This window comes from Hylobates moloch, unplaced genomic scaffold (assembly GCF_009828535.3).
Source record: "Hylobates moloch isolate HMO894 unplaced genomic scaffold, HMol_V3 SCAFFOLD_1, whole genome shotgun sequence".
Classification (NCBI taxonomy): Eukaryota; Metazoa; Chordata; class Mammalia; order Primates; family Hylobatidae; genus Hylobates; species Hylobates moloch.
Window position 1 is genome coordinate 209,083,143 of NW_026652276.1, and position 15,864 is coordinate 209,099,006.

General features: G+C 50.6%; 1 protein-coding gene across 1 annotated transcript in view; it reads left to right on the top strand.

The window, feature by feature from the left end:
• SND1 (staphylococcal nuclease and tudor domain containing 1) overlaps nt 1-15,864 on the top strand; it is a 434,851-nt gene that overhangs the window by 401,542 nt on the left and 17,445 nt on the right. The window contains exon 17 of the mRNA XM_032761638.2: nt 15,255-15,443. Within this exon, the coding sequence (XP_032617529.1) occupies nt 15,255-15,443 (189 nt within the window). The remainder of the gene's footprint in view (nt 1-15,254; nt 15,444-15,864) is intronic.

Sequence of the window (15,864 nt, forward strand, 5' to 3'; positions counted from 1 at the left end):
CATCCTTCCTTGCAGTGTACATTGTACTGTGGTACAGCTTTAACTTGCATTTTCTGCTGTTTGTCTGGCCATGGAAGCTGGCTTTGTTAGGAAAGCTCTGGACAGCAACCAGGAATGTAGCCACACAGAAGGTGCTGCTCAGAAACAAAAGAGCCCTGCCAAGCACAGTCTCCCCCAGGAATCCAGCACCTTCTCTTTATGAAGCACTCTAGAATTCTGCTGCACATGCCCCAGCTGTGGGGACTGGGGCTGGATTTCAAACAAACAGGAAAATAGCCCGTTCAGAGGGCTTAACATGTAAGAGGTAATGGATTACCAAGAGCAGGTGGATATAGGACAACATCAATGCTGAGATGGAGTTACTTGTTAGGAAGAGTGGATCAGGGAAGGCTTCCTGGAAGACAAAAATAGTGGGTGTGGGTTGCCCCTTGCAAGCAGTTGCAACTATTTTCATTATGCACTCCTTGACAACACGTTCCTGAAGATGATGGCTTAGCACTCCTTTACTGGTTGATGAACAGATCTCCTTCTAAGTGGGCTCTGCCTCCCACGTTGGCATGCGGGAACTGCAGCTTGTCTGGCCTCTGAGCCATGATGCAGTATCATGATATCAGGGACTGGCAGGGCTGTAGGAGATGGGTTGGGCAGCTCACACAATAAGCAGATCAAATGGGCCACAGGCAGAGGGTCTGTGAAGGAGAGTCAGAGGAAATGAGATTGGTGACATGGAAGCATGACACCATTGAATATGCTCTCTCTTTGAGAAGATACAAGATGCTGAGAATCTCCTCTGAGTCCTTTTTTATTTTTTCCTGTCTTCTCTGCAGTGTCTTCACAAGCACCTGCTTAAAATAAAGGATGGGGCTTGGCCTTTCCCTTCCTCCTCCCTGCTCCTTACCTTCCCACTCTGCATTTTCCTGCCTGCTGCCTCTAGGCAGCAGCTCAGGAGCAGTGGGCAATTGAGAGCAACTCCTGAGAGCACTAAAAGAAGTCACATTGCTTAAATGGTATTTACACCACGGGGTGGGGTGGTAGTGGCAGGAGTCTCAAAGCTTTTTCCGAGGGCACTGTGGCAAGAAGTCCATGGTAGGAAGAGCGGCATCCAGGTGTCCTCTATCCGAGGAGGCAGCTGTTCTTATTCAAGGGTGAGGTCCGTTTTCTTCCTCCAAAGTCAAAGAGATTCCTTTAAAAGCTCAATTGTGACTTCTGGGACATCTTAGCAAGAGACACTGAGCATCTTCCTCTCTCCATTTCAGGACACACCTCCCTTGGAGGAGTGCTTTCTACCTGGAAAGCAGCGCATGTATCAGTGGAATTCTGCTCAGCACAACAGAATTGGGAGGTGGAGCAGGGAGAATGAGGCCACGCTGGCCCCACTGGGGGGGCCACAAGACAGCTGCTTCATGCCTGAGAACAGGGCACAATCAGGCTGGGCAAATAGGGCTGAGGGACTACCCGCTGCATCCTATGACCTTGTTAATTATATTTGGGACATTGGTTTGAAGTGGAGAGAGAACAATAATTGAAATTAATGAAACCCTGGCTCCTGTCAAGCAGATAGGCAGACTCACATCAACACCCATGCTGCTGACCCATCCTACAGATTGTTCTTTCCCATCACCAATATTTCTCCGTATCTTACCTCTGATCTCATTGCAGTGGCTTTGAGCACTTTTAGGAGCTGATCACAAGGCCCAAAAGAACATCAAGAGCCCCTGTCCTGGGCAGTGGGTAAAGTGGAAGAAGGAGTGTGGTCCCCTTGTGGAGAAGCTGTGGGGTCAAGATGCCCGGGCTAGGCAAGGACCACTGGGTCCCACAGCAGAATGAGGAAGGCCAGAGGCAGCACTGCTCATTGTGACCTATACGTATCTAGGTCACAAACTGCAGCCCTGCACTAGGAGTTTGAGAGGGCTCCGGCACATTAGAGCTCTACTCTGAGGGTGTAAGCCATGCCATATTTTAATTGTCATTAGCAATAAAAAATTAGCAATGAGGAAACCCAACCTCCACACAGAAGAGGGCATGGGCCAGGGTCATTAACCAGGCTGATCCAGCCTCTGACATGCTGCATTTATCCTTATTTCACGTGTATGTGTTCAAACCTTATAATTGGTAGCTTTTACTCACAGGCTTTTCGTTGCATTACTGAGAGGCTGGAGCAATCCTGGGCCCCCTAGGTCATACCGAGCAAGAATCCAGTTGTCCTATGCATAGGAGGGTGAATGCAGAATAGCCCTCTAGCACTGGCACTGCAGGAGCTCAGAGACCAGGCTCAGGGGCTCAGCATCATCTCAAAGGCCTCTTCACTTTCCTTGCTGGGTTATAATAGGTTTGAAACAGTTTGGGAACATGCACAGTCCCCCACAGTGTCCAGATCTTCTCTCTACTGTGCCTAAAGGCAGCTCCTTAGTGGGGTGAGAGGAGAAGCTTGGACTTTTTATTCTGTGTCCGATCTAGAGTGTAGGTTAACGGGGCTGCTGCCTGCCTGCAATGGTGCTTTTGTGTGGATCAGAAAAAGTTGCCCTCTCTGGGCCATTGTACTCAGCATATACTATGCATGGCTTGGTGAGGAAAGCAGGCCTGTGCCAGGCTTTCTGCTTGGCACATGGAGGCAGGGTAGATTTAAGGACAGGGGCATAGGACTGCCTCAGAGGGGATGGTACCTTCAAGCCAGCCTAATGATAAAGGAGGCATGAGGACAAAAGGAAAGAGAAGGGGCAAGGGAGTCCCTTCCTTTCACCCTCTGGTGCTTTCAGCTGTGCCTTTCATGCAGTTAATCAAACATTAGTCAGGGGGGGATGGGCATGTGTTCGGTTGAAATTGTTTGGTGTTTCTTATATTCAGTTTTATGAAACAAGTAAATTGCCTGGTCCCTAGCTGAGAGTATAGAATTATCTCTGTTCAATTATCTGTTCAAACAGATTTTTCTCTCTGGTGCCTTCTTCTGGCCTGCAAGAGGGATTGGCGTCTGTGTCCGTTTTGCCAAGAAATCAGATGGTAAAAGAGAAGGTGCTCCACGTCCCCTTCCCACCCCGACATGGGACACTGCTGTCTTGTCCTGGCAGCTTTTGGCCTCCACGCCCACAGCCCAGTTTTGAGAACTCTGAAGGGATTGAGCTAGGGGTTGGCATCCCAATCTAAGCCCCGGATTCCTTCAAACCCAACAGCAACTGCCTTTCCTCAAAGGTTTCCTTGTTCCAGAGGGCTGGAGACCAGCACCTGGCAGGTGACTTGTAGCTTCCAGCTGTCTCAGCCCATGTACTTAGATGCTTCCTGAGGTGACTGTGGCCTGACCAGCACCACCTAATCCCTTGCTTGGAGGGCTTCACACTAGACAGTGGTCTGGGCCCCGGGGGTCCAGGCTTCATGGCATCTGTGGCCTCACCCCACCTCCCACCTCTGCTCAACGTCGTTAGCTCATGCCCTGTCCTCACAGCTCTTCCTAGGCTCTCTCATGTCCACTTTTGCTCTTCACCCCTTCCTTCCTGTGGGATGGGTGGTGAGGAGGTGGTAGATGTGTGGGAGACCGGAGGGAGGCACATGCGGCTGCTGCCTGCACTCCTGCCTGGATAAACAGAGGAGGCCATCCCGACTCCAGTTATAGTCAGTACAGGCAAAGCCAAGTGCAAAACAGCCCCTTCTGTTCATGGCGTCTGGGCTGTGCTGCCTCTGAGTCACCACTGCTGGCCTCACTGACTGAAGCCGATTTCTGCCCCTCTGGGCTCCCACAAGCATGCTTGTTGTGGCAGGGGCAGCTGAGGGATGGTCCTCTCACCTTAGAGGAGTTCTCGAAATAGGCCTTCTCCAGTCAGTTTGGTGCCATGCATGTACCCAAAGGTAGTATTCTGTCCAGGGACTTTCCTTGTCCCACGTCACTGCTGGCGATCTGGAGAAGCTAGAATCTTTTGCCTTTCCTCATCTAGTTATTGAATGCCTACCAGGTGCCGTTAATAAATGCCCATTGTAATACTGTCATGGTGATGTGAACAAAATGCTGTGAGAACAAGCCCTACCCAGATGAGTAATGGAGTGGTTCAAATAAAATCAGATCTATGCAGAATCCAAGGGGTAAGTTGGGTAGGAGTTTACAGGTGAAGTCATAGGACGGAACATTCCAGCCAAAATGAATAGCATGTGCAAAGGCCTGGAACCATGCAACTTGTCTGTGGAGCTGGGAGTTGTGTGGCCTGACTAAAGCAAAATAATGAAGGCCACAATGGCAGGACTTGAGAGCAGGAAGAGCCCAGCTCTGAGGCGCTTATACTGTGCTGTACTGAGGAATTCCAACATTAGTGGAGAACAAGGAAAGGATTTCAGCAGAAGGGTGAAGTGATAAGATTGGGAAATTTTTTTATTTTTTAAGTAACATTTATTGAGCACTTACTATTCGCCAGACTCTCCTTAAGTGTTTAACTTGAATCAGTTCAATTCCTCTTCACTGAAGCCCTTTGAGGTAGGTAGCATTCATTATTATACCCATTTGACCACAAGGTAAACCTAGACCCAGAGAGGTTAAAAAAAAAACCCACTCTAGATTAAGTCAGTAAGTAGTAGAGCAAGCCCAGAAGGAGGTGGTCTGGCCCTAGAGCCTGCATCTGACAGTGGTGCTGCACTGCCTGTGATGAGCCACACCCTCCAGTATCATGGAGGGGTCCTTAGAGACAAGTCTGGTACAGGGACAGCAGTGGGGGACCTGTTACTCAAAGCTGGACACGGCAATAAGGATAAAAAAGAGGGGAAGAATCCAAGAGCCATTTCTGAGGTAGAATCAGTGTGTACTGGTGCGGACCTACCTATGGAGCCCAGGGGTGATTCCTGTGCTACTCATGTTGCGGCCTGGGATGAGAAATGGAGGTGGAAGAACAGGTTTCATAGTGAAGGTGACAGATTCAGGATGGGACTCATTACATTGGAGATTCGCCTGGTGGAGCTGAATTCTGAAGTGAGCGCTGCACTAGAGGTGACAGTTGAGTTCTATAATTCAGAGAGCGGTGGGATGCAGGGACTGTCTATGGCTTAAAATACCGCTGGGGAACATTCATATTGAAGGGCCATGTTGTTGGGGAAGAATTCACAATTGCTACTAAGAAAGCAGGGAGAAAAAGCCAAGATTGGGAAACACAGGCCTAAAAAAAGAAAGTTTCAAAAAGGAAAGGGGGTGCTTGACTTTTACAGATATTTAAAAGGTCAAAAATGATGAAATCTCAGAAGAAATTATTTAAATGGCAATTAACAGGTCTTTGAAGTAATAGTGACATTGGAGTACTGACTGGTAGCCAGCTGCATTGGCTACAGAAGTGAAAAGGGGCTTGCAATGTGCAGAGTACTCTCTGGGTAAAGAGAAAGAGGTAGACTTGATGGGATGTGAGTCAAAGCAAGACTTGCTAAGATGGGCAAGATGTTTGCAGGTGAAGAGTTAGATGCTGGTGAAAAAGGAAATCAGGAAGGTGATGACAGAAAGAGATAACTGATGGAAATGGGTGCCTGAGGAAGCAGAAGAGGTTGTGATCTGGAGCCAAGTTCATTTCTTTTTCTGCAAGATGGATGGAAGGGAATGAAGTAATCATGGATGCTAAATGCCTCTTAACAGCAAAGTGTGGGTCTCCATGGGAAACCCACAGTTGTTCAGGTATAGGAGCCATCCACTCTCTCCTTTGGGTGCCCTGAGTCATCAAGGGGAATGTGCATCCCCCTGCTGTCTTTCTCTAGTCTCCATTTCTTAATTATTTTGCCCCCAATGCCCTCGTCTCCCTTATTTAAGCCAGCCTTACCAGAAGCAGCCTCCAGTGCACCTTCTCCCGCCTCACCCTCCCCGCAACTTCACCATGACCTGGAGGAGGCTTTAGGAGAGGGACCTGGGTCTTCAGCTTTGCGCCTACTTAGAAGCAGTAGGCGCACTCAAGGTCCATAAAGTAGAGCGGACTGGCCCCATTGGGGGTCACAGGTCAGCTACTTCCTGCCTGGGAACAGGGCAGAGGTCTGCACTGTCCCACAGCAGGCCTTGAGGTCAGTTATATAGGTACAGGTACCTGCAGAGGGGAACTGACACGTGAACTTGACCTGATTGGACAACATTTGGTTACTTTCAAACCAAGTCAGAGATTTAATAACCTCATGCAGTTACTCCATAGATCATACACCGATTTTCCCCAAGAAAAGAGGCCAACTGTCTTCTCACACCCCTAGCCCCATCCCTTTAGGGCTTGGGTACAGCTCTAAAGCCATAGAGGTTCTTTGGCTGGGCCTGGGAGAACATGGGCCACTGCAGCTGACCCATGGCCCAAACCAGTGTTCAAGATAAAGAACGGAGGCACCGAATGGAAGGCAGACTTCTCTCCTGGTTTTTTGCCTGGGACTGCCCTTCACTTCAACTGAGAACATGAGGAGGAGCTGTGCCATTCAGGCATGCCTGCTCTCAGAAGGCATTCCAGACCCTGCCTCTGGCTTGGGAGACCTTTGGGAAGATGGGTGGGGGACAGAATGAGGGCCCCCTGATTCTAGCCACATCCCTGGCACCAGCCTCAGGGAAGAGTGTTAAATCTCCCTCCAGCTTCCAGCACGGGATTTTCCTGGGAAGATGAACAGTCTGCTTCCTTATTGCCTGCACCAAAGGAACAGATTGCATCAGTTTGTAAACTGTGTTAGCGCTCGCAAAGGCCTGGAGTCAGCAGGTTTGCATTTCCCAGCAGACCCAGATGACGCTGATGGCAGTGGCTGCTGCCTCACTGCCTCAGGCTGGACCAAAGCTGCCCCCCCACCCCTACCATCCCACCCCTCATCCCTGAGGTAGGGAAAAGGCATTCCAGGAAGGAGAGAAAGCCACCCTGAGCTTCTAGAGCCAGCTCACCCACAGCACAGGCCTTTCCTTTTCAGGAGCCTCTTGGCCCCTCTTGCTGGTGTGCTAGCCCAGGCCTGATTTCCAGGCATTCCTAGCACTCCAGTGCCAGAAAAGAGGTTTTCTAGAATAGCAATCCACTCTGTGAGCTGCGCTCGAAAGAGTTACCTGGTCTGGAGGTGATGGGGGATTAGGAGCAGAGGCGTTGGTGGGGATCAGAACCACACTGCCCCAGTAGCACATGGAAAATCCATGCTGCTGCCTGCCTCTAGCCAGCCCACTCCCCACGGATGCAGATGGTAATGAGACCCAGGAGGCGTTGCATAGGCACAGCCTCTCGCCTTCCACAGCATTGCCTTATTAATTACACTGTTAATGTTCATCATCTCTGAAAGAAGTCGGTGTGGCTGTGTGTGACCAGGAGTGGAGGGGATGAGCTGGCTGTGTTAAACTGCTACTGTGTTAAGGTGAGGTGTCTCTTCAAGTTCACAGCTCTGGCTGTGGCAGCATGCTACAGCCTTCATGCAGCATCAGTAATGGTGGAAAACCCAGCCTTGGGCAAGGCTACCACTGCATGGCAGGAAAGGACCCAAGCTACACGCTGGTTACTCCAGAACACTACTCACATTCTTGAAAAGAGCTGCAGCTAGGATGAGTGGGTTGGGAGGAGGCAGGAGTACCTTGGGCTCAGAGTCATTATTCAGTTCCCCTCTCTCCATTTCCCGCGCCCCCCTGCAAGTTCTCCTACAGGACATGATCGTTAGCAAATGGAGGCTTCCCTGCTTGCCCTTCTCTCCCATGGAACTGTTGCTTTTCATTTCTCCTGTTGGCTTGCAAGCACAGCTGTCAGCTTTGCTACCCCCATCCTCTGACCTCAGAGAATGCAGAGCAGAGAGAACCTTAGAAACTTTGTTCAACTCTCATTTCGCAGATGGAGAAACTAAGCCCAAAGAGAGGTGCAGTGTGCCCAGCCCATAAGAGGCAGGATTGGCACCTGGATCACAGTTCTAGCCCAGGGCCTTTCTCCGCTCCTCAGCTCCTTCTCCCCATCCAGGCCGCTTGCTGTGCTCGTTGCTGGTTGCTTTGGGAATATTAAAAGCAGGAATATGGCCAGACAGCATGTGGAAAGGATGGAGACTTCTGCCTCTAAAGCCTGTCCGTGGGGACTCTGATGTCACCTTCCCACAGGTAGCCCTGAGCACCCCCACCCTGCTACCTGGAAGAACTTATAGCCAGCACCCCACTTTGTGCAGTGACTCTTCCTTCCCAGATGCCTCAGGGCAGTGGCGCCCTGTGCTGGGCTCTTTTCTACCTGGGATCTGCCTGCCCTGCCTGAGGCAGCCCACCTTCCTTGGTACGCGAGCATCCTCCACAACTGTTTTCAGGCAACCTGCAGCCTCACGACCCGGGGCTCTGAGGTTGGCTGAGGCTCAGTAATTTTCTCTGCTGCCTCAGGCGTTGTGCACCGCAGTAATGCCTGTGCACTTGGGGAAGACAGTACCTCTTCTCCATCCTCCCGGAAAGTAAAAAGGGAAAGACTTGTATGTGTGTGGGGTCTCCCTGTGCTCCCCCCATTGCTAGTAAATCCCCTGTGTGAACTCTCTCCTTTGGGTGCCCTGAGTCATCAAGGGGAATGTGCATCCCCCTGCTGTCTTTCTCTAGTCTCCATTTCTTAATTATTTTGCCCCCAGTGCCCTCGTCTCCCTTATTTAAGCCAGCCTTACCAGAAGCAGCCTCCAGTGCACCTTCTCCCGCCTCACCCTCCCCGCAACTTCACCATGACCTGGAGGAGGCTTTAGGAGAGGGACCTGGGTCTTCAGCTTTGCGCCTACTTAGAAGCACTAGGCATCCAGCTTGGCTGCAGGCTCCAGGAGAGTTAAGGACAGACACAGCTAAGTCAACCCACAGGGCAGTCAGAATTTCCTCCGTGGTTTGAAAGCTGAGTTCTTAAATAATCTCCCCTACACTTACCACATGCGTGCACACACTCACTCTCCCCCTCCCCCCACCCCAAACCCTTCTTTCTTTAGGAAAGATTTCAGAATCTGAAGTCTAATTGCAGAGGGCTAGAAGAAGTCGAGGATGTTGACATTTCTAAAGCCACCATCCATTGCCTGGCTTTCACTTCTCTTCCTTTCTCCAGACCCCTCAGAGCTCATTAAGCAGGGATCGGCCGTTTCTGATGAGAAGACCCTTGTACACAGCTCAGCAAAGCAGGACAGCTGCTGAATGTAACCATCCCACCAGGGCATCACTGGCATTTGTTGAAGGGAAGAGGAAGCAGTTTTGTTACCTCATTCAGTGCACAGGACCCCTTCTCATTTTACCATTAAGGAACCAGTCTAAGAGAGGCCAAGAATATGCCTCACTGACTAGAGAAGAAGGACTTGGTCCCCAGTGCCTGTTTGACTGAAGTAGTTTCTGTTTTAAGGAGCTGACAGAATCCAGACAATGGGGAGAAGAGAAACAGTTTGGGGTGGGAACAGGGACCAAGTGTATATTTCTGGAGCCCAGGGCACTGAGACTGCTCAGAAACGGGCCACAGGAAATGAAACAAGTTCCTGGCCACCCCCTTCCTCCCTGTTTGATTTCAGCCACGGAGCTGGGGGCTGCTCCATGCTCTTCTTTTCTCCTCCCCCTTCTCCCCTTCCTCATCTCTGGGAAGGGTGAGACCACAGCTCGGCTGGGTGATCACTGAGGTGTGTGTGTTGCCTGGGCATGGGGAGCTCTTCCTCGGTAATTAGGAGACATGCAAATTAACAGCCTGTGCCGTTTGTATTAATTTGGTAAATAAGCCAGAACAATTTCATTAGTGGCACATTAATGTGCTTGGGAGCAGGAGGACGTGTCCCACTGTGAGGCAGCAGGGCCCACTGGCTGCCCTGGCCCACAGTCAGGCCAGGTCCAGCGTCGAGCTGCTCTCCTGCAGGGCATGGCTGGCTGGCAGCACCCACCGCTTTGGCCCTGTGATGGGGAAAGACCTCCACTGAGGAGAAGGGGATCTGTCTGTGCAAGTAGTACAGGGGCAGTCATATACTTGAGCTCATCCTATCAATCCCACTTGCCTTACCTTCACTCTGTATTTTATGGGAGGACTCCCCGGGTGTAAGAAACCCAAAGCTTTCAGAGTCAGGGAGAATAAAGGAGCTCATTAAGCAGGGATTGGCCGTTTCTGATGAGAAGACCCTTGTACACAGCTCAGCAAAGCAGGACAGCTGCTGAATGTAACCATCCCACCAGGGCATCACTGGCATTTGTTGAAGGGAAGAGGAAGCAGTTTTGTTACCTCATTCAGTGCACAGGACCCCTTCTCATTTTACCATTAAGGAACCAGTCTAAGAGAGGTCAAGTGAATTACCCAAAAATTCACAGCTAGGACTAGAAGTTGATATCTGACTCCAAAATCCATGCTCTTTCTGCCACCTCATGCCCCAGTCAGTGTGCTCAGCTCTGGAGAAATTTCACAGTCTGGAACAAGCTTCATTCCCCATGGAGCTGACAGTCTACTTGGAGAATGAAGACATTTAGAAATGAAATAACTGCCTCTACCAGGAAGTAAATAATTTATGATGATCATGTTGAAGCATTTATATGCCAAGCACTTTTCTAAGTGCTTAACATATTTATATTAGTTCATTTAATCATAACAAATCCTTGAGGTAGATGCTGTTGCAATCCCAGTTTTACAGTAAATAGAGGCACAGAGAACTTAAGTGGCACCCCAGAATTCTTGCAGGTCTAGGTTGTCTGGAGCCAGAGTCCACACTCATAACCTCCATGCTGTACACTGCCCCACAAATGCCAAAGGGAGGGTGAGCCCATAGGCATTCAGAGGGTGATTCATGGTAGGCCAGGGATCAAGGAAGCGTTCCCGGAGAAAGTGGCATTGAAGCGGGCAAAGGCGCAGTCCAGGTATTCAGCAACCTCAAAATCCCCACCCACTCTGCCAGCATCAAGAGCAGAGAGCAAGAGATGCTGGAAGACCAGCAGGGCTGCAAGTGAGGCAGACTGCAATGGCTGTCAACATCTGAAGGTCACACTGACCTTCAAGCCTCTAGGCTTTTCGCTTCTTAACCAGTTACCACCAAGCCCCTTCCTCAGTGTGGCACCACCTGCCCCTTCTTACAGTCTCTCAGGAGGTACTCCCCTCCCCCAGAACCATGTGTCTTCCTAGGTCTCAGCTTCAGCGTGGGCACTAAATAGAGGGGAATCAAGAGGAGAGCCCTCATCTGTCCCTCGCCAACGCTGCTTGTGTACATGCACATACATACTCTGGTGCCCTCAAGGCCATATCCACCCACATGTGTGCACGCCAGTGCATGCTCTCATACGAAGCCTGCTCCCAGCCTTCTAGCAGCCTGTGGTAGTCACCTAAGTCACCTAAGGCCTAAAGTCACCTGCCATTATAGGAGGCCTCCTGTGGAAGCTATTGAGTCCAGAGCTCTTCCTGAAACACTCCAAGATGCCCAAGAGATGAGTGGCTATGTTATAGCAGTTTGCAAATTACACAACACTCCACCAGTAGGATCTCATTTAATGCTTGCAGTAGCCAGTTGGACAAGAAGAAATTTCTTGTCTATTTACAGGAATGAGCCTCTTCTAACGTGTCTTCTGTTTGAGGCAACTTGTGGGACATGTCTCTTTATAGTCTCTAGTTTGAGGCAACTTGTGGGAATTAACTCTGTGTCTATACAGTATACAGTCGATCTTCATTATTCACCGGTTACATATTTGCAAATTCACCAAAATCTATTTTTGTAACCCCAAAATCAATACTCACGGTACTTTTGCAGTTATTTGTGGATATGCACAGAGTGACAAAAAATTGAGTCACTTGGCGGGGCACATTTCCATCTTAGGTGGAACAGGGTAGAACAAGACAACACTCTGCCTTCTTGTTTCAGCTCTGATGATATAAACAAGTGTCCTTCTCACAATCTATTTAGCGTCATGTTGTTGCATTTTTCGTGCTTTTTGTTGGTGGTTTCACAGTTTTAAATGGCCCTCAGCATAGAGCTGAAGTGCTGTCTAGTGTTCCTGAGTGCAGAAATACTGGGATGTGCCTTATGGAGAAGATACGTGTGTTAGATAAGCTTCATTCAGGCATGAGTCATTGTGCTGTTGGTCATGAGTTCAATGTTAACGAGCCAGCAACACATATTAGACAAGGTGTCTTTAAACAGAAACACAGAACAAGGTTATTTATTGATTTGATGAAAATATTGTGACCAGAGGCTCACAGGAACCCAAACCTGCATTTCCCCTAGGAGCGGTGGTTCAATATTTGCAAATTCTCTCTATAGAACAAAATTACCATAAATAACAAAATTGAACTGTATGTATATATCTCTGCATGTGTGTATCTTTTAATTAAGAGAAAATGTCAGAGAAATTTGAATCTTTGAGTCGAACAAAGAAATAATACTTGTACATAGACCCACATAGTGTTACAGTTAAGTCATAACTTCCTGGCAGTCAATATAAAAGAGAAACATCAAAGGATGATCACACACATACAACCTGCTTAAACCTCTGCTTGCAACCTCCATAATTCTCCCAGAGTTAGAGAAGAGTCATACCGAATTCCACAGCCTCGTCCAGGCTGAGGTTTGTGGAGAAGGATAGACACCGCGTGGGGTTTGGCTAGAGAGGAGCCAGCCCACCTTCCCCGAGTGCCTTTGTTTGATTGAGAAATTACTGTGGCTGTGGCAGCTGTAATAAAAGGGAACAGAGCCCCATGGGTGACAGCTTTATCGCCATTTACAACCCAAGATGGATTCAGTGGCAGCACTGTGCCTAAGGCCAGAGATTTCTTTCCTCTGCGGCTGGCTGGGCCCAGGGACTTGTCAAGCCCAAGTTAGCCTACTGATTGCAGGCGATAGGCTGGTTAAGTGGGAAGTTGGTGCTCACCTGCGCAGGAGAGCCTGGCTGCACCCTGCAGTGTTGGCCTCAGGTGTGGCTGCTCATTGCTGGGTTCCTTCTCATGTAAGCCCTGGAGAAAGGCGAGCATGTGGACTGCAGCCTCAGAGAGCGAGGTGTGAATGTGGGGTTTGCCACGTGGGTTGGGGTCTGAGCATGGGCACCTCACAGGATAGACAGCAACTGTGCGTGCCTGGTTGCCTCTGCAGCCTATCTCTGACGTTCTTATACCAACCCCAGCAACCCAGTGCCAAGAGCCACACTGGCCCACCACAAGCTGTCTAGTGGCCTGCCAGGCCTGGAGAGAGGTCTTGTGTCCAAGCAGGGCAGACGTCCTTGATTTTAGGGAAAGGACACTTGGCTACTAAAATTGTGGAAGACGAGATGTCAGAGAGTGCGGAAACTGATGTGGGCCTGGGCTCAGTGTTGGCTGGGAACTGTACCAGCCTCATTTGCTTTTGGCCAGACATGTGTCCAGAAGCCCCTAAACACAAGGCAACCTCTCTGTTCTTCCTTCAGCTTCCCCAGAATTCCTCTAGGACCTGCTGCTTCTTGACCTTAGCATGTTTGATAAAGCTTGGCAAGTTAAGATGAACAAGAGACAGTCTTCTCGTGTATCATTTTGCCCCTCACAGGTCTTGTCCACTCCTACCACACTACCCCCGCCACCTCCCCCAGCCCCTGCAGGCATGACAGCCTGTTCCCCATTCCTGGCCTCCCCCTGGAGGAGGCGCTCAGTCTTCCAGTGGCTGAGCTTCTCCTTTGCTCCAGCGCCCTGGGCATTTGCAAGGTGGATCCAAGGTGTTGAAACCTGAGCAACCTCAGATTTTGCCCACCTGCCCTTCTCCCCTACAAGAGTAGGTCCTTCAGTAGGTTAGTTGCCAAAATTAGAGACAGGAGAAACCAGTTTTAACACCCACAGACACTGTACTCTGTCGTGAATTCAGGCACTGGGTCAGCCCAGCCCAGAATTGGGGCCAGCACTTTCACCCAGGCTCTACTAGTGAGCTGCATGGTCCCATGGTCCTGGATGGCGGAGGGGGCAGAGGTGTGGCAGTGGAAGGAAGGGCTGCTCCTGAAACAGAAGGCTATGGAAAGGGAGTATTAGGGAGGGAGAGGGTCTTTTCTGCCAGGAGGCAGTGTAGAGAAGGCATTGGGGAAACCTGGATTCTGCTGTCAGCTCTGCCCCTTAATAGCTACACTTCTCCAATGCCACCTACAGAGTCAACATGGACTGGACTTATATGTTCTCCATTATCTCTTTTTCGTTAATAACTCTAATAGACTCCACACGTCCCCTTCTATACCACACTCCAACTTCAGTCATCATTGAACCTGCATTTCCTCTTGAAGGATTAAATGTGGGCCTCAAGGACGCAGAGGGTATTCAAGAATGGGAGGAAGTGAGAGTCCTGCCTCCCGGGCCCTGCCTGTTTTCCTCCCCGCTACCTTCTCTCTGCACACCCAGACCACCTCCGTATCCTTCTGGGGAGGCATGTCACCCAGTATCCCTCATCCCTTCTAACCTTCTGTCACTAGCTCCAGCTCAGACCTCGAGAATTCCCAGGTATTTAGACATTCATTTTATTGCCTAATCGAGCTTGAAGGCATTTAAATTAATACAAGTTTTTATATTTGGCAGCAAAGACATTTATAGGCCCCTTTAGCAGGGAAAGAAAGAGGTCAGGAGAGAATCAAAGAAGGAATTTATCCTGGGCCGTGGCCTTCATGATGTGGGAGCAGATCAGCTACCACAGGGGCCACGATCCTGAGGCTGCCCTTTTAGAAAAGTAGTCAGTGCTAGGTCTGGGATCCTGGGTCCTCGGGATGAGACAGTCAGTGGAGGAGGCCTTGAGGCCTGTGGAGATTCCTTGAGGGCTCTGGGGTTCAGCCACAGCCCACACCCTTCTGGCCACTCCTTCTGCGGGATTGTCGCTCACTGCCCTTACACTGATGCATTTCCTGCCCACATCTTTCTGCCTCTCCTGTCCTCTCCCCCTCTCCTCTCCTGCTTTTCTTGCAGCCACTTTAATTACCTTCATTAGACATGAATTCGTTCAGCTCTACCAGGAAAAGCAGCCTCCCTCTCCCCAGGGATTGCCTCGCTCCATAAGGACCTGCCTGTCTTCTAGCACAGAGCTGGGGTGGGTGCTGAAGAGTGGGAGGCACCAAGACCTCTGCCTGCTTCTTCACTTGCTCCTGACCTTCAGCTGCGCGTTCTCTCTATCTCTGTCTCTCTCAGGTTAAGGAGAATCCCGTTTGCCCCGGTGGCTTTCTGCCACAAGGAGGGGAAGGGGCACTGAGAAGAGAGGCAAGTTTTGGGGTGTGTCTGTTCCCGTGAGAGGCTGAAATTGAAGGGTTCTAGGGGTTCCCAGAGGTTGGCAGCGGCTGCCAAGGCCTGTGAGCCCAAGGCTTCGGCGCTGCTGTCCTCCCCACAGGCACAGCCCCTGCACACTCAGGCCTGGCCCCCGCAGGCTTAACGCCTGTCTGTCTGTCCCAGGTGGAGGTGGAGGTGGAGAGCATGGACAAGGCCGGCAACTTTATCGGCTGGCTGCACATCGACAGTGCCAACCTGTCTGTCCTGCTGGTGGAGCACGCGCTCTCCAAGGTCCACTTCACCGCCGAACGCAGCTCCTACTACAAGTCCCTGCTGTCTGCCGAGGAGGCCGCCAAGCAGAAGAAAGAGAAGGTACGCGTGGCAGCCCAGCTGTGCTCTCCCTGCCGTCCCGTCCTCCTCACACGCTAATGCTGCTGCCTCCGGAGAACCCGGAGGAAGTCATTCTCTCATCCCCACAACTGAGTAGCCCAGGAAGGTGTTGGTCTCAGACCCCACACCAAGGCCACACACAGGCGAGGAGAGGCTGCCAGCTGAGGTGTCCTCAGCCACAGCCTGTTGCAGACCTGAGGTGGGCCTGAAGCAGAAAGCTGTCTAGAGCTGTCTAGGTGACCGTGGAGCCATGGGACAAAATGCCTGAGGCACCCCTCCCTCCCCAGCCCTGACCCTTCTCTGTCAGTGCCCTCAGAGGGACTGGGCGGCCCAAGCCCACATCTGAATTTCCTTCACATTGCCCTGTGGGGAAACAACCCCAGGAGAGGCCTCTAGCTGTTAG